A 23,552-nucleotide genomic window follows, 5' to 3' on the forward strand; every position below is an offset into this window, starting at 1 on the left:
GCTCAGGAACCCATCAGCTGTAGGATTTGAAATTGTGAATTCCCGATACCAGTTTAGCTTGAAGGCCACCTCTGCCCAGGTGTTCATTCATGGTAGATTGCTGGCATTTGGTTATCAGTTATTTATTGTGGGATTTTCAGTGACTTATTAGTGGTTTGTTGTCAGATGAACGATGATTTGTTGTCAGATTATTGGTGGTTTGTTGTTATATTAATGGTGGTTTGTGGTCAGATTAACGGCGTCTTATTGCCAGAATAACAATAATCTGTTGTCAAATTAATGGTGTTTTGTTGTTGGATTATTGATGGTTTGTTGTTGGATTATTGAGGGTTTGTTGTTGGATTACCGTAGGTTTATTGGCGCTTCGTTGTTGGATTAATGGTGGTTTGTTGTGGAATTTTGGGTGGATTATTGCTGAATTATTTGTTGGATCATTGACAGATTGTCACTGTATTATTGTTGGACTCTTGGCAGATTATTGTTGGACTCTTGGCAGATTATTGTTGGACTTTTGGCAGATTTTGTCTGTCGAGGTGAGCAGACGTCACCGTTGAATATTCAGAGTAGAACCATCAGACCTCGTGGCTGCATTGAGCTTCAAGGATTCTGCTTCTCTGTTCATTTCTTCTTCTTCTCATGGACTTTTAGCGGTGAACAGAGCTGCGGGGCGGCTTGTGAAGGCCTGACAGTGTGTGCGCGGCCGCGCTGTGGATCTGCAGGCCTCGGTCCGTCGCAGCGTGTCTGATCGGACCTCCCGCAGAGCCGCACGAGTTCAGTCGAGGACACGCACGCCCACGCTCCAAATTACAGCCAGACTGCCCATGAATATTCATGTGGAATTATCCGTGTGGCTGCAGATGGAACGTGATCTGTGTGTGTGTGTGTGTGTGTGTGTGGGGGGGGGGGGGGGGGGGGGGGGGGGGGGGGGGGGGGCTGGTCCTTAAATGAAGGATCAGAAACATGAACAAAGAAGAGCTTTTTTTTCCAGTGTATTCACCAACATTTTAATACAAAAATGACTTCATTTGTATTTTTTGTGGTGGAATACGACATCCTGTTTCACACTGCGTGACATGAAATCTTCATGTGATCATGTTAAGAATGGGCTCGCAGTGTGTTTTGTGAGGACAACAGCTACTGATGAAGATGACAACAATGTCTGCAGGATGTTTCAGGTTTCTGTGGCGTTTTCGGCTCATTTCCAGTCATCGTAATCACGTGCGCGTCAGCGTTTGAACTCATCACGGCTGTCAGTTGATGAAATATGTTGTTTTGTTCTTGTGTGAATAAAAGGCGATTCATCCTACACATCGTCACATGTGAAGGAGGGGTTAGAACTGCCGCTCAAACTATTCCTGGAGTTGGTCGGTGCGAGTGCATCCAGTGGATAGACTGTTTTTATTTCGGTGTTTACTCGCGGGCTGCCCATGTGAGAGTTGAGTGTAAAGTGGATATTGATGTTTGCTTGTGTGTCCGATGGACAGACGGCGAGAGGCAGCAGCAGGCTTCTCTCACAAATGACACGTCGTCATCACAACTGATGGAATTGATTGAAATAAGTGGCTTTGAGCTGAGAACGTCGTGGTCTAACATCACTGCACTCTGCTCTCCAGAGGACGAGAAGGTCCCTGGCTCGAGTCTCTGGATGAGCTGCATGTTCTTCCTGTCTCCAGTCCCTTTAACCACACTGGACTGTTGTGGTCGACACAGATGTGAACTAATGCAGTGGCGGAAACTCAGGCTCTGTTAATGCTACAAGGTTTTCCAATCAAAATGGGAAACTTCTTGTGTTTTTGGTGTCTGTTTACATGACAACAGTGCTGGAAGCCGCTGAAAACTCAAATATGGAAATGACTTCCAAGGTGGAAATTTTTGAAAAAGCTTTGATTCCATTTCTATGGAAACTGCGATAAACCGCAACTTTGTGACAACTGTCCGACTGTCGACATGGGAATGGGGAGGCACAGCGTTTCGACAGCGCTCAGACTCCATCGCCATGGAAACAGTGATTAACCTCGTCTCTTCAAAAATGTTCTGATCGTTTCCATGGAAACATAAAACAGAACTTTTTGAAATCACTCAGGTTTCCATAGAAAAGGTGATAAACCTCAATTATTTGACAATGCTCTGTTTCCATGGAAATGGGAAAATGCAACGTTTTGAAAACGCTCAGACTAAGTCGAAATGGGAGTGTTGATGAGCCAGCTTTCTGAAAATGCTTCGACTGTCTCCATAGAAACGGCAATCAACCAACTTTTTGAAAACACTCCGTTTCTTCAGGCTCCACGTTCTCTAGTTTGATTGAAGAATGCTGGCGTCATACGAACCATCTTCCAGTTCTTGTTGACATTTTACTTCAGTTCTCCTCATCAGCATTACGCACAAGGTGACGTAAAACTGGCCGGGTTGAATCAGGGTTTGTTCCCCGAGTACGGGTTGGTGTACTACCAGACCTCATGCTGCGTGCTTTTTGGTCATTTCCTGTATTTGGCGTTCTCCAAACTCTCACGCGTGCGATTTGATGAAAATGCCTCCGTCCGTGCACGTCTTCAGCTCTTCGATCAATGCCGCTGTATTGTAAATGATTGAAATTGGCGCATTAGCGCTCCGGTTACCTTGCAGCCGCGGTTCAGCGGGTTCATCTGTGGGGAAAACAGCACGTGGGAAGTTGCAGAACAGTGGAGCGGGTTTGCAGTTTGCTCATAAGGCTCCTGTTTCAAGGCTAAGCAGAGCAGCCGAGCAGAAAACTGTGTCAAAGATGGCAGCTGTTTGTGTGTTATGAGTAAACAGGCTGCCGCGGTGTGTTTTTAACATGTGGAGGAGACATCGTGGACGACGCAGGCGTACGCCCTCAGCTCGCTGTCTGCGTCCCGCTGTTTGTTCTTATCACTCGAATGCTAACTTTTATGAAGTAGTAATAACAATGTTCAGGAAAAAGTATTTCAGGCACGTTTCTCAATGTACCTGAGAAAGTTCCTTTACGTTCTAAATATATCCAAACAAATGCCCGTGTGGGAAAATAAAGTATTGATGCACCCATATGAAGATTTAAACCTGCACTGATATCAGACGTCAGTGTTGCTTATGGCCAATATTTACATATAAACAAGTTTCCATGATTTTGTAAACTAAAAACCTTGATGTTTTCACTTGGAGCGTCATGTAAATGGGGCCTTAGTTCTCAGATTTAATGGACGCGGTGGAAGAGATGCTGTGGAGATCTTAGCTGGGACTTCATGTTCTTGATGAAGAAGAGGGTTCGATGGAGCGTTCCAGGCGTGATGGGAGTGTTGGGACCGGAATGTCTTCGCACCGGAAATCTGCTCGGAAGGTCTTTTTACTGAGACGTGGATCAGGCAGGTTTTGACTGGACTTCATGGACCGACCAGCCAGAACATTATCACTTCCTCTTTAATATTTCGAGAGGGGGACCGTTGCTGCGTCTTCTCCTTTCTTGGACCGTTTTCGTGAAATGCTGACCGGAGCAGGCTGGAGTTTTCCCACACGTTCATCATTAAAGTGCATCAAACCTGTGGATTGTCGTATAAATAATCAGGACAGAATGTGGAGCGAGAATGCATCAAGATCCGACCCCGACGTGGAGTGTTTCCAGCTCTGGTCCAGCTCGGGTCCAGCAGGTCCGAGTTATGGCCCAACATGCCTACTGCGTGGTTCTTCAGCCTTTCTGCCTGTGGTGTGTAAACCAACATGCTTTTCAAACCATTGTTGCTTAAACACAAAACATATTTGTAACGAAAATGACAAATGTTGCCTTTTTTTTTTTTTAACTTTTCCAGACAAATTCTGACAGAAATATTTTTAATACTTCTGTTAATTCCAAATGGTGTGTTTCCTCACCTTCTTTTCAATACCGTAACAAAATAAACTTCCTTTGATTCCTGCGGTCGGTACATGAACTGACTGGAAGGAACCAACTAAGACTTTACTTTGTGAAAGAACAACCCGAAGTAGCTTTTTTTCTGAACAAAATTCAAGCGATTTAACTGCATTCTAAAGCAAACAATGAAGAACACCTCCTAAATCAAGTGTGATCGTGAGGAGCCTCTGAAAAGACCCGGCTTGTTGGCTAAAGTCACGTGATGACCACCATGAGAATTACTGACGGAGGCGTCGCTCTCATTAGTAACGGAGTCGCTCTGTGATTTTCTGACATCTGACACTTGAAAGAGATGTTTTTCGGACACATGCTGCATTGTGCTCCGCCCGGGCGAAAGTCGGTCACCAGTTAACCGTAGAACCAGTCAGTCCGAAGCACCGGCTCCGCTCCGTCTGCAGTCACTCCTCCTCCTCGTTCACGTGAAGCGCTGACAGCTCGGACTCTCCGGGCACTCGGGAGACACGTGAAGGCAGCGTGGACAGTTTGGGAACCGTTCAGAAGACCGACTCGCTCGCGGACGTCACGTCTCTGATGCACACCACGCTGCGTGCGCCCTACTTCCATCATCTGGAATCACTGTAGCGTACGCGTCTTACCATAAATTTCCCCCGAAAGCCAAATATGTCCGACTCTCTGCGAGCGGCGCGCGTCTTGTTTACAGCTCCAGCTATTAGCCTCATCCACTGGAGTGGAAATGGAGGCTAATTTGCATGATGAGTGATGTGCAGCAGCGTGGCGGATGGATCTTGGAGGAACGGGGTGATCTGAGGTGAAATGTAAACAGGCCCCAGTCAGGAAGGATTAGCATCCGGCGAGCCGTGTGGCCTCGCAGCACCCAGCTCTGGTGACAATGGCCACTTGTTTTTACTTTCTTCCTTCATGGATTTGAAGAGGCTTTTGTGTGTGTGTCAGTGTGTGTGTGTGTGTGTGTTGGTGCCCTACAGATTCCTCTTTAGATAGCAGCGCTCGGATGCGGTTTCGCAGATTTGGCGGCCACGGCTCGTCTTTTGTTGTGCGCTGCACTTTTGCCTCCCGGTGGCAGGAAGTTTACAGTTCCCACATGAATTAATGATTCAGCATCCAGAGACTCGGATCTTCAACACGGATCCAGAGCTGCTCCGTTTCACCACAGTCTGAACTCAGAAGACAAACAGAGATGTGTCTAAAAGAAGTCGTTTGACCTCCTGAAGCTGTGGTGAGATTGAATCACGGGGAAGAAAAGGCGAAACGTTTACTCTTCAAGACGCTTTTAATTTGAAATTACTGGTGATACGTTAGATGAGACTGAGGCCCGCTTACAACATTTCAAGCAAAAATGCATTGTTATTACTTCTTTACGTTTACAGGGTGACGTTCTGAAAACTATGTAGTGAGTATGTTGGGCCACCAGTTGGCGCTATTGTTTGTTTTGTAATGAAACCACAGACTAATGCTTGCAAAGAACAATGGGAGAACAGACCCAGCTGAGCAGCTCCAAACGCCTGAAAACGTCGTGTCAACGGAACCTTTTAAAATCAGTCTTTACAGACTTTTGCACAAAGATTTAAAAAATAGGAATATTAAACTTTAGACTTAAAATTTACAATAAAGACTCATTTTATTTGCATATTCAAAGTTCCTCTTCTGCCTTAAACTCAATTATAAAAATGTTTGCTTTGTTAAATAATTGCTCCTCTTTTTCTGTTTTCATCATTGTGTTGCCAGTCGGAGTACGCTTGGCGAGCCAGCGGGGTTCGAACCGTGGTTCCTCACATTAAAGGACACGAGGAGACTCGGCTTTTACATCCTGTCAGATCTGCTCAAGTGTTCCAGGCGCTCAGCTATACTGCTAACGTTAGATCCTCTGGACGCTCACTCTCCGCCTCACGCAACACTCCAACATCTCTGCAGCAGATATGTCCTTAGATTCTCATCAGGCCTTTTCTTTTTTCGTCACAAGTCTTTTATGTTTTTCAAAATGTTTTTCACTCCATGTAGAAAACAAGGGTTTTGTTTTCTTTTATTGGCATCAAGTCCATTTAGTTTGTATTTAAAATGTTCTGATTTGGTTCAGAGATGTATGACTGAGACATTAGTTTCTCCCTGTGATCGACTGTTACCATCGTAACTTGACTTGCCTGTCGATCGTGTCCGCTTATTTCTGTGAATTAGAGATTGAGCAAGTTAGCTACAGCTGTATTGATCGTAATAGATGTTCAGAGACTCACCTGGATTACTGCAATAGTTTATACACCGGCATCGGAAAAGCCCAACTTCACCGCCTGCAGTTAGTCCAGAACTCGGCCGCTCGACTCCTGACCTGCACTAAAAAACACGCTCACATCACCCCGGTTCTCTCGTCGCTCCACTGGCTCCCCATCCGCTACCGCATTGACTTTAAAATCCTCCTAACAGTTTTTAAATCCCTGCTCCACCTTGCCCCACCGTACCTGGCTGATCCTCTCCTCCCCTTCACCCCGTCCAGAGCGTTACGGTCGGCTGACCAACGCCTTCTTGTTGTCCCGAGGTCGCGGTTGAAAACCAGGGGGGGCAGAGCCTCTTCTGTAGCGGCCCCTGGACTCTGGAACTCTCTTGGATTTTTAAATCTCACCTGAAGACGTACCTCTTCTCGCTGGCCTTCAGCTAGGTTTCAGTTTGCTTTTAGTTTGTTCTTGTCTTTGATAAAGATGTGTTTTTATGAATTTATGAATTTTATGAATTTTGACTTTTCCACACTTATTTTACGTCGATTTTTTTTTATTATTATTGCACTATGTGAAGCAGTTTGGCGCGGCTAAGCCGTCTGTAAATGTGCTCTATAAATAAAGTTGACTTGACTTGACAGAGGCAGTAAATGTACAGGTTTATTTTTAGCTACCAGTAAAAAAAATACGGCACTTGTGCTTCACATGGAATAGTCCGAAAGCTATCGGGATTAAACTAAAGCTAGCATTAGCTTCAAACGGAGAGATAAAGATCTACGGGCAAAAACCTGCTGCTGCACCTCAGATAAAAGAGACTTGAAGCTTTTGGGTTTAGACTAAAACTAGAATTGGCTTCAGACGTCGAGATGAACTCTGATTTTCTGAGATGAAAGTAGCAGCATCGCAGCACGCAAGAGACCAAACTTTATTTTAGCAACCAAAAAGTGGAACACTGGAATGGAATCCAAGAAATTTAGACTGTTTGCTCAAAGCTTGAAGTGAAAAGGCATCGTTTTTTCATTTTCAATTCAGAAAAGTTTCACGTTTAAATGCAGTCGTTTTGAAAATGATGTCTGTTATCACAGCAGCTCTGAGGTAGTTACCATGTTGGGCCACGAGTTGGCACAGAGCCCAGTACACTGCGAACATTAGAGGTCCGATTTCACTGGCCTGGCGATGAGTTGGCGACTTGATTCTCCACTGGATGCAGAGACATCTCGACGACGTCTCCTGGAGACAAGCCGGGTCTCCGTGGTGTCGCGGAGAATTCAAACATGTTGGATTTTCTTTAAGACTTGCTCCAGTTTCCAGCAGCTCTCCTCGATGTCTCCGTCAGCTACGGCGACGTCAGCGTGACATATTTGTTCCGGGACTGAGGAGACGTCTCCATGACGATTCTGCTACATCTCTCCTACCTTACAGTGACCCATGGTGACCTATGGACAGTACTGTGGAGACGCCGCCGTGACCTCAGGAGACGACATGGCGATGTCACAGTGACGTTGCCGTGACTTCCAGAGACGATGCGGTGATGTCACAGTGACATCGCGGTGTCGTTGCCACGACTTAAGGAGGCAATGCTGTGACAAGACGATGCTCTCACCGAGGCCCTGGCGTCTCGTCGGTGAGAGCGGAAGCCATTTTCTTGGTCTCCATAGTCGCCGTGATTGATCAGCCCCGGTGACGTCTCAGCCAGTGAGATCAGCCTTGAGCAATGGGAGAACGCAGACTTGGATTGTTATTATAGAGACTGTCAACTCTGAAACTAGCAAGTCTAGAAGATTGTGGGCAGAACCAGGGACCAGAACCAGGACCAGGATATTCGCGGCTGTGGTGCACATGTGCAACAGCATTTTCAGAAAAGTTGCATTTTCCCAGGTTTCCATGGCGAGCATGGAGCATTTTCAGAAAGTTGCGACTTGAGAGCTGTTTTCAGAAAGGTGCATTTCAGGGGCTCCGATCGCCGTTGTCGTGGAAACGAAAACCCAAAAGGTCGTGAGGCTTAAAGGTCTCAGAGAGTTGTAGAAAGATTCCGTCATGAAAACGCCCATAGAACAGCTGTGAGCTCTGATGTGTCGTCAATAAGCTCGTGGCTTCTTGTTTCCTCCGCTATCGATTAGAAAGTTTCTTAGAGAAGCTCTAGGAAGGAAAGTTCTGACGCTTTCGCCTCCTGATTCAAATCTTAACTTTTCTCTCTCCACGTATGTTGGAAAATCAATGTGGAGAATGAAATGTTGAACATATTTTTCCAATAACGCCTCAGGCTCTCTGAGGTTAACAGCAGGGGGGCAGACTGAAGGCTTTCCAAGTTTGCTCAGACTGTTAGTGTAACTATGGAGGGAAAGTGAAGCGGTGCGACGTCGCAATCGATAAAGTTCTCTGGAGGATTCGGACGGCTTCAGGCCATTGTTCAGGAACATGAATTACAACAAGAAGATGGATTATTTGTTTTGCTCTAACAATTCCCGTTTCTTCTCATTTTAAGTATCAGTGAGCAGTACCAATGTATATTTTTAGAAATGAACTGAAAAGGTTGAAATTAGCCAGTAAATTATATTTCCTTTAGAAATATAGTAGCTTGTTATAAATCTCTGAAATGAAGAGCATCTAAATAAATTATTTGAAAAAAAATGAACTTGCCTTTAGGTTTATGAAGCGAGTTGCAGTGTTCTGGTGAAGTCTGTTTCACATTCACACAGAAGGAATGGGTTACGATGACAGGCTGGAACAGCTCCCCATTGGGAAACCAACTTCAAGAAAAAAGACATCCTGAATACACAGAGAATAATTTGGCACACAGATGTGTGTGTATGTGTAAATGTAGTGCTATATTAATTACAGAATCTGTCACATTACATAGAGTGAAAATGTATATGCTTTTAATAAATATACGCAATTAGCATTTCTGACACAAAAGAAAATGTTAACGTTTCGTGTAGTTGGTTTTTTTTTTTTTCATTCAAAAGCAGGAAATAAGCAAATAGTGATCTTTGTGATGGTGGGACCAGGCGCCAACCTCCGCTCATAAAACATGAAGATAATGTGGAAGTGCAAAAAAGATGCAATTCCGGGGTTATTCCAGCAGGGGGCGATGATGCTGTTTTCAAAAAGAGCCCGGGTCTCATTGAAACCCATTCAAAAATGCCGATGTTTAGAGTGCAAATGAACATATAAAGCGCCCGGTTTCAGAACATGTTTTGGCCTTCATCACTAGTTTCTATAACCGTGCTGCTTCACCAGACTCAGATTTTCATATAAATCATGTGTTGATTTTATATTACGAGTTAAAGTTTTGCATAAATCGCCCTATCACAGCACCTCCTCTGTCCATGTGATGCAGTCACATGACAGGCTGGACCAATCACATTTACATCCGGTTTCAAATGTTCGATATGGAGACGTCCTGCTGGACTCGCCGAAGTCTTCAGAACGGGATTATGGAACTCTATGGGTGACGTCACGGAAGTTCTATCCATTATATTTGCGATCTGTGGATGGGACAGATGTAAACAAAACACCATTATTATTAAAGATATATTTTTTTTGAATACATGTCCCTTTTTTAATTTGTTTTGCAGGTAATGTCACTTTTATCAAGAAACAACTTGAAATGATCCTCGTACATCCCACCTGTGACCACTAGATGTCACTGTATGACAACAGAAATGCGAATGTGACGTATAGTCCAGAGAAAACGGTGTTAGCCGCTGCTGCTGGTGTGTGTATTAGTTTGTGACGGAGTCTTTCAGTCTTTTTCTGACTCGGAGGCTCTTTGTGGTTCCGTCCAGTCAGAGATTAACCACCACGTGCCTTCTGTCGCTCCGCAGGTCAAGCTGAAAATGAGTGCAGTCGGGGAAAGCCCCCTGGACCCCGCCACGCCCGAGTCACGCAAGAGGAGGGCCTCGCCATGCGACACGTCGGGGCAAAGGTAAAACACCAAACAGGGAGGCTGAAAGGCCGCCGCTCAGAGCCCAAGGGTCCACGGTTCGTTCCCACAGTTAACTGCCGATATGTGAAGATAAGAGTTTGGTTTTCCTTGATTTTGCTGCTTATTATTTCTGATGAGATAATTAACACGGTCACTTAGTTGCTTTTATTTTATATTAGTTGATGTATTTTTTTTTCCACTATTTGCTTTTAAAATACCAACAACTACAAAAAAATGCAGGAGAAACTAAAAATTCTTAAAACCCTAGAAACAGTTATAAAATGTTGAAATAGCTGATACAGCTAAAATTGTTTTAAGTATTAAGAAATGCAAAAAGACTTCACAAAGCTAAAATCGCTAAGAGGAAAAGCATCATTGAAAAGAATGACAAAATTTGGTAAAAGTAAAAAAAAAAATCAGCTGTGAGACATGAATGCAACATCAGCTGTTGTATGTCAAACATTTTTGTTTTTTTCGATGCTTGGTTATTTCTTGGCAATTAAGAGGTTTTTTTGGCTCCAGACAAACTGTATTGGGTAGAAAATGGCTTATTTGATCTTGATGGTTTCTGAGCCATAAGGTAGAATAGCTTATAGAATAGTTTAAGTCGACCTTCTGCTCTCGCAATTCACCACTCAGCTCCACGTATCTCTGGAAAAGCTGCAAACCTGTAATAGGAAATGCTCAGCTACTACTAACTGGAGTTTTTATGTCTCTTTATTTACAGCTGTGGTTGTTTTTTAGTCTTCGGTGGATAAAGTTGAGTTTAGAGTTACAGGAAAGATAATGTATCAGTTTACAAACCACAACAGTTATAGGACAACTTTAAGTTTTTTATGGATTTACTGTTCTTAATTGAGAAGAAAATATAAAGAAATACAAATGTAATCCCATGTGATGTTTTCTTCCATGAAGGTTTAAAGGTTTTTATGCTGTATTTGTATTAGTGTGGTCCATCTGTGGACAGAAGGATGTCTCTGAAATGTCTCCCATGAACAATTTGCAGGGAACCCTGTCGCCTTAAGTTACATGGTAACATGAGCGTTACCTGCCAGGCCACTAGTTAGTGTTGGTGCAGTATGATTTGCCGTCCCAAACCCTTCAAACTGTTTGTGTGTGGTGTTCTCCCTGTATGCAGATGACTGTGTCGTAAATGTTAGTGATTGTCCGCTTCATTAGAGAAGCTCTGTTCTATTTGGAAGTGCAAAAAGCAACAGTCTCCGTGCACGTGTGGAGAATGCCTGTGGTGCACATGAGCTGAGCTCACGGTTTGAGAGGGAAACCTGTTTGAAGAGACGCTGCTCCTCAGGTTTACTGAGCATGGTGGCAGTGGATCAGGTGGAGCCAGAGCTGATGTAAGCTGCTGTAACAGCTGTGTGTGTGTGTGTGTGTGTGTGTGTGTGTGTGTGTGTGTGTGTGTGTGGTGTGTGTGTGTGTGTGTGTGTGTGTGTGTGTGTGTGTGTGTGTGTGTGTGTGTGTGTGTGTGTGTGTGTGTGTGTGTGTGTGTGTGTGTGTGTGTGTGTGTGTGTGTGTGTGTGTGGCCACAGCACTGACCTACTTTCCTGTGTTGTGGTTTCACACACTCGCATGTCGTCCCTCCTCATGTTTACCACAGACCTCAGAGTTCAGCTCACTTTCTTTCTTCTCTCTTCACTCAGACTTTCTGGGGTTTAACTTCTAAAACTTTTCCCCAGCTGCTCTATGGAAGTATGAAACACTTAAGAACACCTGATGTGTTGGAGGGAAAAACAAGTTGTAGCCTTTAACACCACTTTTTTTTTCTTTTAATGTGGATCTCTGATTAGTGCACATGGTTATTGTCATCACGTTTCCTTCATGTGACGACTTGTTGATGATTTTGTGAATCACTGATCTTTTTTCTTTTTTATCTAAAAGTTGGATTGTGTGGTTCTCGGTACACCAATTTTAAATACCTCTTTTTTTATATACACATTGTTCATTAATCTTTTTTTTTTAGCCTTTTAATTACCTAATAGTTTCTCCTTTTGTTTTAAGTTTCCTTTTAAAATTGTATACATAAACATGTTTTTATATAGTTAAATATTTCTGTATTGTGATACTGCTCATTTTATTCCACTTTTTGATATAAATTGCTATTTTTTTGTTTTTCATTCTTCAGATTGATTTTTTTTCTTTTGTAGTTTGTATTTTAATTGTCAGGTTTTTCAGTTCTTTTTTAATTTTTAATGTCTCATTTTTTTTTTTTCTTCAAGCATTGGAAATAGAAAAGAGTTGCGTGAATCGTGTGTTGTATTGATCCTGTTTCCTGGTTGAGTTGGTCTTGATGGTGTGAGTGTGTGTGTGAGCGCTCGCGGCTCCTCCTCCTCCTCCTCCTCCTCATGGTCTCCCTCTCTCCTCTGCTCAGCCTGGAGAAGCGCAGACGGGAGCTGGAGTGTCGCTACATCGAGGAGCTGGCCGAGCTGCTGTCCTCCAACATGGGCGACATCGCCAGCCTCAGCTCCAAGCCCGACAAGTGCCACATCCTGAAGAGCACCGTGGACCAAATCCAGCAGATCAAACGGCGAGAGCAAGGTGAGGCCACGGCGGCGGCCGGTCGAGGCGTCTGAATGTATAAGCCCCGCCCCTGCCCTGACTGTCACACCTGTGTAGAGCACATTCTCTGACAACAGGCTGGTGAAGGTGTCAATCAAATCTAGAACACGCCCCCAACTTAAAAGAGGAAATAAGAAATAAAAACTTATGAAGCGTGTGTGTGTCTCTTCCCCACAGAAAAAGCGGCTCTTCTTTCTCCAGACGACGAGGTGCAGAAGAGCGACATCTCCTCCAGCAGCCAGGGGCTGGTGGAGAAAGAGGCCCTGGGGCCCATGCTGCTGGAGGTGACACACACACACACACACACACACACACACACACACACACACACACACAAAACCAAACAAATATTAAAATGTTTTATTCATGCCCGAGAGCTCCCTCTGGTGGGACGTGAGCAATTCATAGATACGGTTTATTTTTAATAACAGCTTTACTGGAAAATATCTAAAATTATCGAGATAGTAATAAACTAAGAATGAAAAAAGTTGAGGTCCAAATAAAGTGAGTTTTGTTGTGAATGTGTACTCCACATATAACGCATTCAGTGGAATCGAAATACTGTCTTATCTTCAACACATTTCCCTCTTTTAAACGGTTTATTTTTTTCTAATTTATTGTGTATTCATCAGTTTTTATTAACATTAACTTTTAATTAAAATTTGTTTTAATATTGGTGCCAATGTTTATGCACCTTTTCTGTCTGTTAATTATTTTACGTGTTTATTTTATTGAAATATGAAAGTATTTTTGTTTTACTTCTTTGTGTTTAGATGAATGTAGTTAATGTTTTTTTTTTTTTATGTATTACATTTCACATTACTAAATAACGTTTTGATTTAACCGTTTTTGTCTGCATTTTTTAAAATACGCTTTTTTATGGTTTTGTGACATTATTTCTGTCACTTTTGGCTGTATTTTAAAGTGGCGTTTTTTGTTTGTTTTTAAATATTAATATGATTGATATTGTTGGTGAAGTCCCCCCTGTGGTGTCTGTGCCGCCCCTCCAGGCCCTGGACGGCTTCTTCTTCGTGGTTAACGGCGAGGGCCGCATCGTCTTCGTGTCGGAGAACGTGACGAGTTACCTGGGCTACGCTCAGGAGGAGCTGATGACCTCCAGCGTCTACAGCATCCTGCATGTGGGCGACCACAGCGAGTTCGTCCGCAACCTGCTGCCCAAAAGCCTGGGTGAGTGACCCCGCCGTCCGGTCCTGGTCCCGGTCCGACTGGAACCCTGACACACCGGGAACACAGATCATGAAGTGGGTTTATTCAGAGGAACCCTGAGCTTTAATGATGGGGAGGAAATGAGGGTTTCAGTGAAATCTGTGTTGATCCGTCAGCATTTTCTACTGAATGTGAAAAACTTTGCGTTCTGGGCTCCGTGTCTTCGTTCACGTTGCTCAGATTCACTGAAAACAACAAAGAATATTCCTCTACGTCTCTTTCTTATATATCTTGTTTTTCTACATCTTGTTCTTTTGTGTCTCGTTGTTCTTCTGCCGCGTCTTGCTCTTTGTTCTTTGTTCAATTTTTGAACATTGTCATGTGTTCTTCCAGTCTGTGTTCTTTCATCACTTTCTCCTTCCTCCACTCTTTCTTTCTTCTTCTATTATTCCTCCTCCTCAGTGCTGTCCTTCATAGTAGTGTTCGTTTCATCATTTCCTTTCATGCATTTTGTCAGTGTATTTCTCGAGCTTCTTCTTTATTCGTCTTTTTCCTTCTTGTCCTTTGTTTTTGTGTGGTTTGTTTTCATCTCTCTCACTCTTCACCTTGGACTTTATTTTCTATTTCTTACTTCTTGTGTCTTTTGTAATCGTCTTCCTTTCATAACTTCCTTTCTGCGCTGCTTGCAGCGTCTTATTTCACTCGGTCCACATACAGTTGTCGATGCTACAGTTGTAACTCTCAGTCCTTGAAGGGATCAATAACAGCGTTTGTTTTTTCCATCTGATGGGTTTATCTTCGCTGATACACCGTTCAGCAATCAATATCCACGAAGTAAACATCCATAAAAGAGAAAATAGAATAACATGTCTGTTATAGCAGTAAATGCAAAATAAGGGATGCATGTGCATCCTCTAAAACTGTCCCATGTGCAACACACACCTGAGTGATGTGGTTCCACGTGAAACACCAGGTTCCCAGAATGAGCAGGATTCGTGTGTGACTCTGCGTGTGTTTGTGCGTTGGCCAGTGAACGGCGTGCCGTGGCCTCAGGAGCCGAGCCGCAGGAACAGCCACACCTTCAGCTGCCGCATGCTGAAGAGGCCGCCGGACGAGATGGACTCGGAGAACCAGGAGGCGCGGCAGCAGTACGAGATCATGCAGTGCTTCACCGTGTCGCAGCCGCGCGGCGTGCAGGAGGACGGAGACGGTGCGAGCAAACGCCGCTTTTTTTTTTTTTGTTTACAGCACACACACAAAGTTAGCGAGCAGCCGATCGGAGGTCGGCTCTGCAGCTCCGACTCGTGGCGGACGACTGCATCACAGTTAATCTTCATGATGTAACACTCAGTGGGTTTTTGACTGGAGCTGTGTCGCCTGTTGATTATGTGAACTGGAGCAGGTTCCATTCATAAAGTGTCACAGCTGCAGTTTAGATTGATTTCATTGCAGTTGTAGCTTTTAAAGATTTCTTTTCATGGGTTTTTTCCTGCTTTAGACCTTTTCACCGCTGTGTGTGTAGGAAATGATTCAATTCCTGAAAACAAAAAGAAAATCTGAATTAATCCCACTTACGTAATGATGACATTGTAATGCATGAACACACCGTGCACAGAGTCACGGTAAAGCTATATTAGTAATCTATTTTGCAGCTGCGGTGGGCGGGTGTTCAGGGCGGTGAGGCTCCGTCTGATTGGTTAAATTTTTGACATGCAGATTATTAATGCACAGTGCGAAGTCGGCCTGTCATTTGTAAATACTGTGGTGGATTAGCGCCAGTTTGCGCCCGTTGTTGAACGACTGTTGCGTGTAATCTGTTACTCACACAGACTGTGAGGGAAATAATTGTCTCTGCACCTCCAAATGCAGATAAACTTCACATTTGAAGTTTCCTCGCAGCTCCAGGTGTTCTTCCCACCGTGGAATTTTTTTTTTTTTTGGCGGTGCAGGGAGCGTTGTGTTCTTCGGAGCCGTTGCTGCAGTGGCCTTGATGCTCTGTGCGAAGCCAGACACACAAAGTGGTTCCAGAGACGTCTTGACGGGTTTTCTTCACAGTTTGAGAGGATTGTTGATGTTTCACCTCCAACCTGCTTCTCTCTCCGCTTCCTCCTCCAGACCTGCAGAGCTGCCTGATCTGCATCGCCTGCAGGACGCCGCGAACACAGGCCGTCAGCACCGAGTCGTTCATCACCAAGCAGGACCCCACAGGTACACACACACACACACACACACACACACACACACACACACACACACACAGCGGTACACACCCAGACGGGTGTACACGCACATGCACAAAGACACACAAACATACACACACAGCACAGATACAAACACACTTTCGCATGTTTAAAACCTGTGCGACTCCTTTAACACTGATTTTTTTCTGTGAAATTCCAGATCTTCATTTTGATCGCAAACAGAAAAAAAGTGGAAAAATTGAAACACAAAATGTTAAAGAAAATGAAAGGAAGGTCACAGTCTGAACTGTGTGTGTTTGTGTGTTCGCTCCTCTCATCTAGGGAAGATCATCTCCATAGAGACGAGCGCTCTGCGAGCGACTGGCCGTCCTGGCTGGGAGGACGTGGTCAGGAAGTGTATCTACGCCTTCTTTCAGCCGCAGGGCAAAGAGCCGTCCCACGCCAAGAAGCTTCTCCACGAGGGTGAGCTGCAGACCGAGCCGCTGCTGCATGATGGGAAATGAACCCTGCAATTAGAAGGGGACGATGGAGATGACGCAGAAGTCTGAACCTGGCGTTTCCCGCTCTTTCCACAGTCATGACCCACGGCACCGCCATCAGCCCGCTCTACCATTTCACCTTAAGCGACGGCACGCCGCTCAGCGCTCAGACCCGCTGCAAGTTCTGCTGCCCCCCCAACCCTGATGTACAGCCCTTCATCATGGGCATCCACACTATTGACAGGTACTGGGGGGGTGGGGGGGACTTATATGGATGGTGGGTTGGCTGCTTGTTGGCTGGTTGATTGATGATTCGTTTGTTTGGTTGGTTGCTTGTTGGCTGGTAGTTTGGGAGGTTGATTGATTGGTTGGCTTGTTGCTTGTTTGGCTGTTTGGTTCTTTGATTGGCTGTTTGGTTTCTTGCTTTGTTGTTAGATTGCATCTGTTGCTAGTTGATTGGTTGGTTGGTTTACTGATTGACTGGGTAGTTGCTTGATTGGTTGGTTGGTTGATTAATTGATTGGTTGGTTGGTTGGTTGGTTGGTTGGTTGGTTGGTTGATGGCAGTGGTTGGATTTGATGGCTTGTTTGCTGGTTGACTGATTGGTTGCTCGTAGGAATGGAGCCGATCCAATCCGGTATCGGCGTCGAGCTCTGATACCAACGTAAATTCACGGATTAGAGATTTCTGATCCATGATCCTCTTCTGTCTGCTGGAATGACTCCACAAGCGATTCCCTGCCGACTGCTCTGTGGGATGAGCTTCCTGAACAGAGGCGCCGGCACACTTCCATTCAGGAAATCCTTTCCACATTTTGCAGCCAGTTTCTTGAGCAGCTGCTCGCACTGTGGCTAGCTAACTTTTCATTGTAACTTGTCAGCTCTATACAAGTATTTTAAGCTTGAAACATCAAAAAACAAGGCAGCGTTGAGCAGTGTTTACAGAGCTGCTGTACAGAGAGGCGGAAGCGACCTTTAACACAGCGAATCTCATCAAGCATAAAAAGCGCCACATTACAGGTGAAAGGAGCAGGAATCACTGAGATTACAGGAGTCGCTACAGACTCTAATGTCCAGCTCATCTTTAACACCAAAACTTTTACTGTACTTTAGGACTTTATTACAATTTCATATAAAATCAACAGTGACGATGGTAATATGGCAAACAGAGGACAGATATCAGGACGGATATCCAAATTCAGGTATCGGGATCTGAGGATCTGAGCGGATGTGGGGAAAGAAGGTGTGGATCAGTGTGTCTCCAGCTGCTTGGTTGGTCGATTGGACTGCTTGGATCGGCTGGTCTGTTTGATGTAATTGGATGGTTGGATGATTGATTTGAGTTTTTGTGAACTGGTGTGATTGGATTGTTGGTTGAGCTCATTGGTCTCATCGGTTGACTGATCTCGTCTCCACCTTCTTGTCTGCAGGGAACACAACACTGCTAGCTCTCAGGAAAACACTAACCCCAGCCTTCCACCCTCCCTCGGCAGTATGGCCCCGACCCCCTCCCGCTCCCCGTCCCTCCCCCCCAGCAACAACTCCAGCCAGGGCCCCGGCCTCTCCTCCTCGGGCCCCCACCCCAACAACAGCAACGCCTCCTCCCACGGACACAACTCGGCAACGCCGGCGGGCTACCTGACGCCCACCCGGACGAACTGTCCCCAGCAGGTCAGCAGCCCCTCCCCTCTGAGCAGCCCACTCACAGCCACCCCTACCTCTTTTATGTCGCCCAGGATGCCTCGGGCCAGTCCTGGGTCGGCGGGGAGCCCCCGAGTCCAGGGGAACCCCTTCTCCCCCTCCACGCCGGGCCTCCACTCCCCAGCGGGGGCTCCCAGCAGGCAGCAGTCCGGCGGCGAGGGGGCGAGCGGCGCATCGACGGGGGCTTTCTCCCTGTCCTCCCCCGTCCTTAAGAGACAAGCCAGTACGCCCACCGGATCCTCCGGTCGGACCCCGTCGGCGAAGCTGCCCGACGGGGGCGAGGAAGGGGGAGAGGACTCTGTTAAAGCCCCCCTTCCGTCGGCCCCGCAGCCGGGGAACCCCAGACTCAACCAGCTCCTGGATAGCAGTGGGTCCGGAGCCGAGTCCAACCACAACAACAACAACAGCAGTGTCCACTGCACCTCATCACCTCATCCCCCCGCCCCCGCCCCCAACCCCGCCCCGCAGTGCCCCGCCTCCCACAGCAGCCTGACGGAGAGGCACAAGATCCTGCACCGGCTGCTCCAGGACAACAGCCCCAACGACTCCTCCTGCGCCGCCGCCGCCGCCGCCGAGGACGGAGGAAACAAAACCGAGGTGGAGATCAAGAAGGAGCCGCCCGCCAGTCCGGCACCGAGCACAGCGACGACCAAGACCGGGTCCAGAGAGCCGCAGGACCACCAGCTGCTCCGCTTCCTCCTGGACACCGACGAGAAGGTGGACATGATCACACCTGCTACGTACCTCTTTTAAAAATATGCAGATTACTGCATTTTATGGACTACATGTCGCTTTTTTTAATTTTATGGTCTGTAACTGCTCATGTGATTCATTTCAAAATATTAGACCGCATTTTCTTTTTAGGTAAAACTTGGTTCAAACTAAAGACAATGACAACAGGGTAAAAGGTTTGTGGAGCTGTTGGTCGTCTCGAGCTCATGAGTCGGTTAATTCAGAGATGTCAAAGACATTTTATGAATGAAACACTCAGCAGCATTACAAGCTAATGCTAATGTTACTCACTTTGATAGTTCAGCGTTATCAAGGCCCCCAGTAAAGAAGAGCTTAGTGAAATAGTAGCAGATGAGGCAGTAGGCTCGGCTAATGCTAAGCTAACAGTTAAAGGTGCTGTAGGCAGGATTCCGCATCTCCGCCATCTTGCTTAGGGTTACCTAAGCAAGATGGCGATTTGACCCATCTAAGATGGCGATTTGAAACCCAGCACAGCCAATCCTGTCCTGTTTTCTCTGACATCACGCCCTTACGCAAGTTAAGCCCCTCCCACAAGAACGTGTGACGAATGCCTCTCAACCAATCACGGTTAGAGCCTCAGGGGCTCTTCTGATTGGTCAAAGATACCTGGAGCTGTCGAGATTCCTTTTCAGCTCAGAACAGAGACAGATGGAAACGCTGCGCCCTCACGGTAGTGCAATTATGCTACACTCCTGAAGGATTATCAATGGATACTCTAACTTTTAATCCAAAGAAAACACAGAAAAATTAGCATTGACTAGCAAAATCCTGCCTCCAGCACCTTTAAGTGGCCTGCTCCAGGTGACGTGACCTTGGATTCCTGCAGTGTGAAATCTTGAGTTTTCCCCTCCTGACCCCGATGTGTCTGTCTGAAGGACCTGGGCGACCTGCCGCCTCCGTCCGCGCTCAGCCTGCAGACGGTCCGGGTGAAGGTGGAGAAGCGATCCAGCGTGGACGGACCCTCGTGCACGGGGCCGGCCTGCGCCGCCGCCAAACTGTCCGCCGGAGCGTCCGGAGGCCCGCCGAGCGTCAGCCCCACGTCCAGCCCGGTGGGAGAGAGCCGGAGAGACAGCCGCAAGGACAGCAGAGACTCCACGGTGAGTGTGCAGGAGAGCGCACGGCGAGCATGTTGGGCCACAAGTGCCGTGGCCCGGTGGCCCGGTGGTTGAGTTCCCCGGTTTAAATAGTGAATATTTCCCTCTAAAATAAAAAAGTGCTTGTTTTTTAACTGGTCGATCAAATTGTAAAAATAGTCCTACGCTTTGATCAGTTTCTGGACTCCGTCTTTGTTTTCTTGGACTTTGACTCATCCACCAGCTGCAGCCTTTGAAGTTGGCTGACCTTTGACCTTCTGTTATTGATCGTCACCACCGTATCTGTCACCTTTTCTCTTTGTGTTCTGCTTATGGTTTTCTAACTGTTATTTTTCTTCTTCTGCAGCTGTCCGGTGGTCCGGCTGACCTGGACCCCCTCTCCCAGCTGCTGCCGGGCCTCCGAGGGTCCGCTCAGCTCTGCGAGGACCCGGAGTCCGCCGGAGCGACCCCCCAGGCCCCGGCCCCGCTCCAGTCCCCCCTGTCCCAGCTGCAGTCCCCGTCCCCCCAGCTGCAGCCCGGAGAGGCCAGCACCCCCCGAATTAATGTGAAGCGAGAGCCGCCCGGCACGCCCAACAGAGGTCCGAACACACACACACACACACACACACACTCACTCGCCCAACAGAGGTCCTAACACACACACACACATAACATTCTGGCTCCAGACAAATTTAATTTGATGGAAAAATTTATCTTTTTTAATTTGTTTTTTGTAGTTTTTTCATGTTTTCTTCCTGTTAATTAAGGGAAACGCCTTTATTTTTTCTTTGAGGGAATGTGTCTTTGCGTCAGTGTTTTTATACATAATTGAAACACACCGTATTGAAATTGAGTGAAATAGTTGCTCCCTCCGGAGGGTTCCTTCATCCTACCCTTGTTTCCGCTGCAGGACTCGGCGACGGCGGCCCGCCGTCCGGCTGCAGCCTCAAGAGTCAGTCGTCGTTCGATTTCTGCAACCCCCCCACTCCGACCCCCCAGCAGGGCCAGGGAGAGCCCTTCCAGACCCCCAAAGACGGCAGCAGCCCGTTCCCAGAGGCCGAGGTCCTCAACCCCTTCACCTCAAGCACTGGTAAGAAAGACAAGAGACGATCTGGGTCAAATCTGACAGAGCAGCTTTGAAGCATGACACTAAATATTCTGCTTTGTTGATGTTGACCTCCATGAGCGTCAACACATCCACAACCCCCACCCCACCCGCTGGGCGTGGTTCCAGTGTATTCTGTTACACACACAACCTGACGAGTCGTGTTCACCGCTGCACACTGAAGAAGAGAGCAGTCACCTTGCTACGCTAATGCAGCCACGCTTCACCTCCACAAACCTCCACAGTCAATGACTTTCAGGGTTTTTTCCTCTAAATCACCTCCGGTTCTTTCTGCTTTTCAGGCCTAACAAAGATGGATGTGGGGGAGTCTCAGTTCCAGCCTCTGGCCCTGTCCGACACCTTGACCTTTGAGGCGTTGGGAACGCCTCTCCAGGCTCCTCTGGCGTCGCCACAAGAGTGAGTGTAGCTCCCGACCTCGACTTCTCCTGACGGCTGTTCACAGATCGAGGCGTGATGAGGAAACACTGAGACACAACCACAGAAGAAGAAACAACAGGAAACTGCAGCTTCTGTCTTTTTGTTGAACACTGTCAATCAGAAGTTTGTTAACTTGGTTTAGGTAGGTGGTTACAAAGGTTGATTTCATCAGCTGGTAGGTCATTTTATTTGGTTGTAGTTAAGTACATTTGATTGGTTTGTTGACATTTAAGTAGATTTTGTTTGTTCGATTGTTTGACTAATTGCTGTGTAGGTTTTGGTTGGTTTGGCAGATTTCATTGTCTGGTCGGTAGGTAAGTAGATTTGATTAGTTTCTTGATTAGATGGTTGGTTGGTTGATTGAAGTACTTTAGGTAAGTTTATTTGATTTGCTGTAGTTAGACTGGATTGTTTGGTAGGTAGATAAATTCTCTTGGTTAGTTGGTAGGTTTGGTTGGTTGGCGGGTAGATTCAGTTGGTTGGTTGGTTGTTTGGTTGGTGGGTTAGCTGGTAGATTTGATTGGCTGGTTGGTTGGTTGATTGGCAGATAGATTCTATTGGTTTACTGTTTGTTTCTCAACCAGCATCTTCAGGACGAGGATTATCAACACTTGCTGTTAGATCTGGACATGGTACACAAAATCAACTTGTAGGTAGTTTTGTTTGTTTTTGTTCCTGCTTTCTGTCTTCGTGTCACATTTTGTGGCTGATGTGACTTATAGTCCAGAAATAATACAAAGAACAAACTCGCCTTCCAGAGGTTCCAGTCGCAAAATATTCCGGCACAATGATAGTTGGATGTTCTTCAGTGTGACTCAGGCCACGTGTCCTTGTGTTTCTGAGCAGGCAGTGTGTCCCCTGCACGCTGGACGAAGTCCTCGGACCCCCGACCACCCCCGAGGGCCGGAACGACGAGAAGGCCCTGCTGGAGCAGCTGGTCTCCTTCCTGAGCGGCACCGACGAGAGCGAGCTGGCCGAGCTGGATAAAGCTCTGGGCATCGACAAGCTGGTGCAGGTACGAAGTGAGAGAGCTCCAGACTGTCGACCAGGCTTCGTCCCGGGACCCCCCATCAGGAAACCCTCCTTCCTCAGATCAAGTAGTTTACGACTCCATCGTCTCTTCCAGGGCGGGTGCTTCGACCCTCTGCCTCAAACCTTCCCACCTCAGCAACCCACTGCCACGCCGGTGTCCCTGGACCCCAAACTGCCCACCTACCCCTCCCAGTTCACACCCGCCCCCCCGCAGGCGCAGTTTCCCCCGGAGCTGGCGGCGGCGGGGCCCCAGGGTCTGGGGTTCGGGAGCCCTCGGGGGGCCTTCCCCGGAGGGACGACGGGCGTCGGGATGAGGCCGGGCATCGCCCGGCCGCAGGGGGCGGGCGCCCAGCTCAGGCTGCCCCCCAACCAGCTGCGCCTGCAGCTGCAGCAGAGACTGCAGGGCCCCCAGCAGGTAGGAGGGTCTTCAGCACCACGGCCGTAGAACGCGGTTGTTCAGTAGACGGAAGAATGTTTCAGTAAGAGGTCACAGCTGGAAGCTGCAGCTCTGAATCACCTGCATCCCGGTGAGCCTCCTCATAACGCGGCGTCTCCTCTGCTCTCTCCACACCTCAGCTGCAGAGCCGGCTGGCAGCCATGAGCCCGTTTGGCGGAGCGCCGCAGCACGGGGCTCCGGGGGTCCGGCCGGGGGTCCGCCCGGGGGCCCCTCAGCCTCAGATGCCCTCACAGGTCAGTCCCAGCAGATCACAGCCACTTTAGACAGAATACTCCCCCACATTATGCATAAAGACTCAACAAGCAAAGTAAAATTCCTCCTTATTCCTAAAGAAAGAAAGGAAAAAAAATAAAATTCCTTCAATTTTTATGGTAAATTTGTAAAATATCAAAGAAAAAAGTAGAGTCTGAAATGAAGTTTAGCTTAAAAAATATTTTACTTAAACCATAATGTATTCATCATTTTGCACATAGTTGTAGAATATTTCCATTGAAAAACAGTTTATAAGAAAATACTTTTTTATTGTAAGAAAAGATAATGGACTCACCAAAAGTTAAACTAAAC

At 46.7% G+C, this 23,552-nt stretch overlaps 1 protein-coding gene across 1 annotated transcript in view; it reads left to right on the top strand.

Moving 5' to 3' along the window:
- Window positions 1-23,552, top strand: part of ncoa1 (nuclear receptor coactivator 1) — a 44,037-nt gene that overhangs the window by 13,545 nt on the left and 6,940 nt on the right. Inside the window, 16 exon segments of the mRNA XM_030110008.1 lie at window positions 9,909-10,009; window positions 12,396-12,562; window positions 12,761-12,867; window positions 13,594-13,771; window positions 14,781-14,960; window positions 15,866-15,958; window positions 16,273-16,413; window positions 16,527-16,674; window positions 17,860-18,847; window positions 19,759-19,980; window positions 20,324-20,555; window positions 20,867-21,046; window positions 21,364-21,478; window positions 22,346-22,514; window positions 22,626-22,946; window positions 23,108-23,221. Coding sequence (XP_029965868.1) covers window positions 9,921-10,009; window positions 12,396-12,562; window positions 12,761-12,867; window positions 13,594-13,771; window positions 14,781-14,960; window positions 15,866-15,958; window positions 16,273-16,413; window positions 16,527-16,674; window positions 17,860-18,847; window positions 19,759-19,980; window positions 20,324-20,555; window positions 20,867-21,046; window positions 21,364-21,478; window positions 22,346-22,514; window positions 22,626-22,946; window positions 23,108-23,221 — 3,444 coding nt within the window. The 5' untranslated portion in view covers window positions 9,909-9,920.

The sequence above is a fragment of the Salarias fasciatus genome, chromosome 15 (genome assembly GCF_902148845.1).
Source record: "Salarias fasciatus chromosome 15, fSalaFa1.1, whole genome shotgun sequence".
NCBI classification, from domain to species: Eukaryota; Metazoa; Chordata; class Actinopteri; order Blenniiformes; family Blenniidae; genus Salarias; species Salarias fasciatus.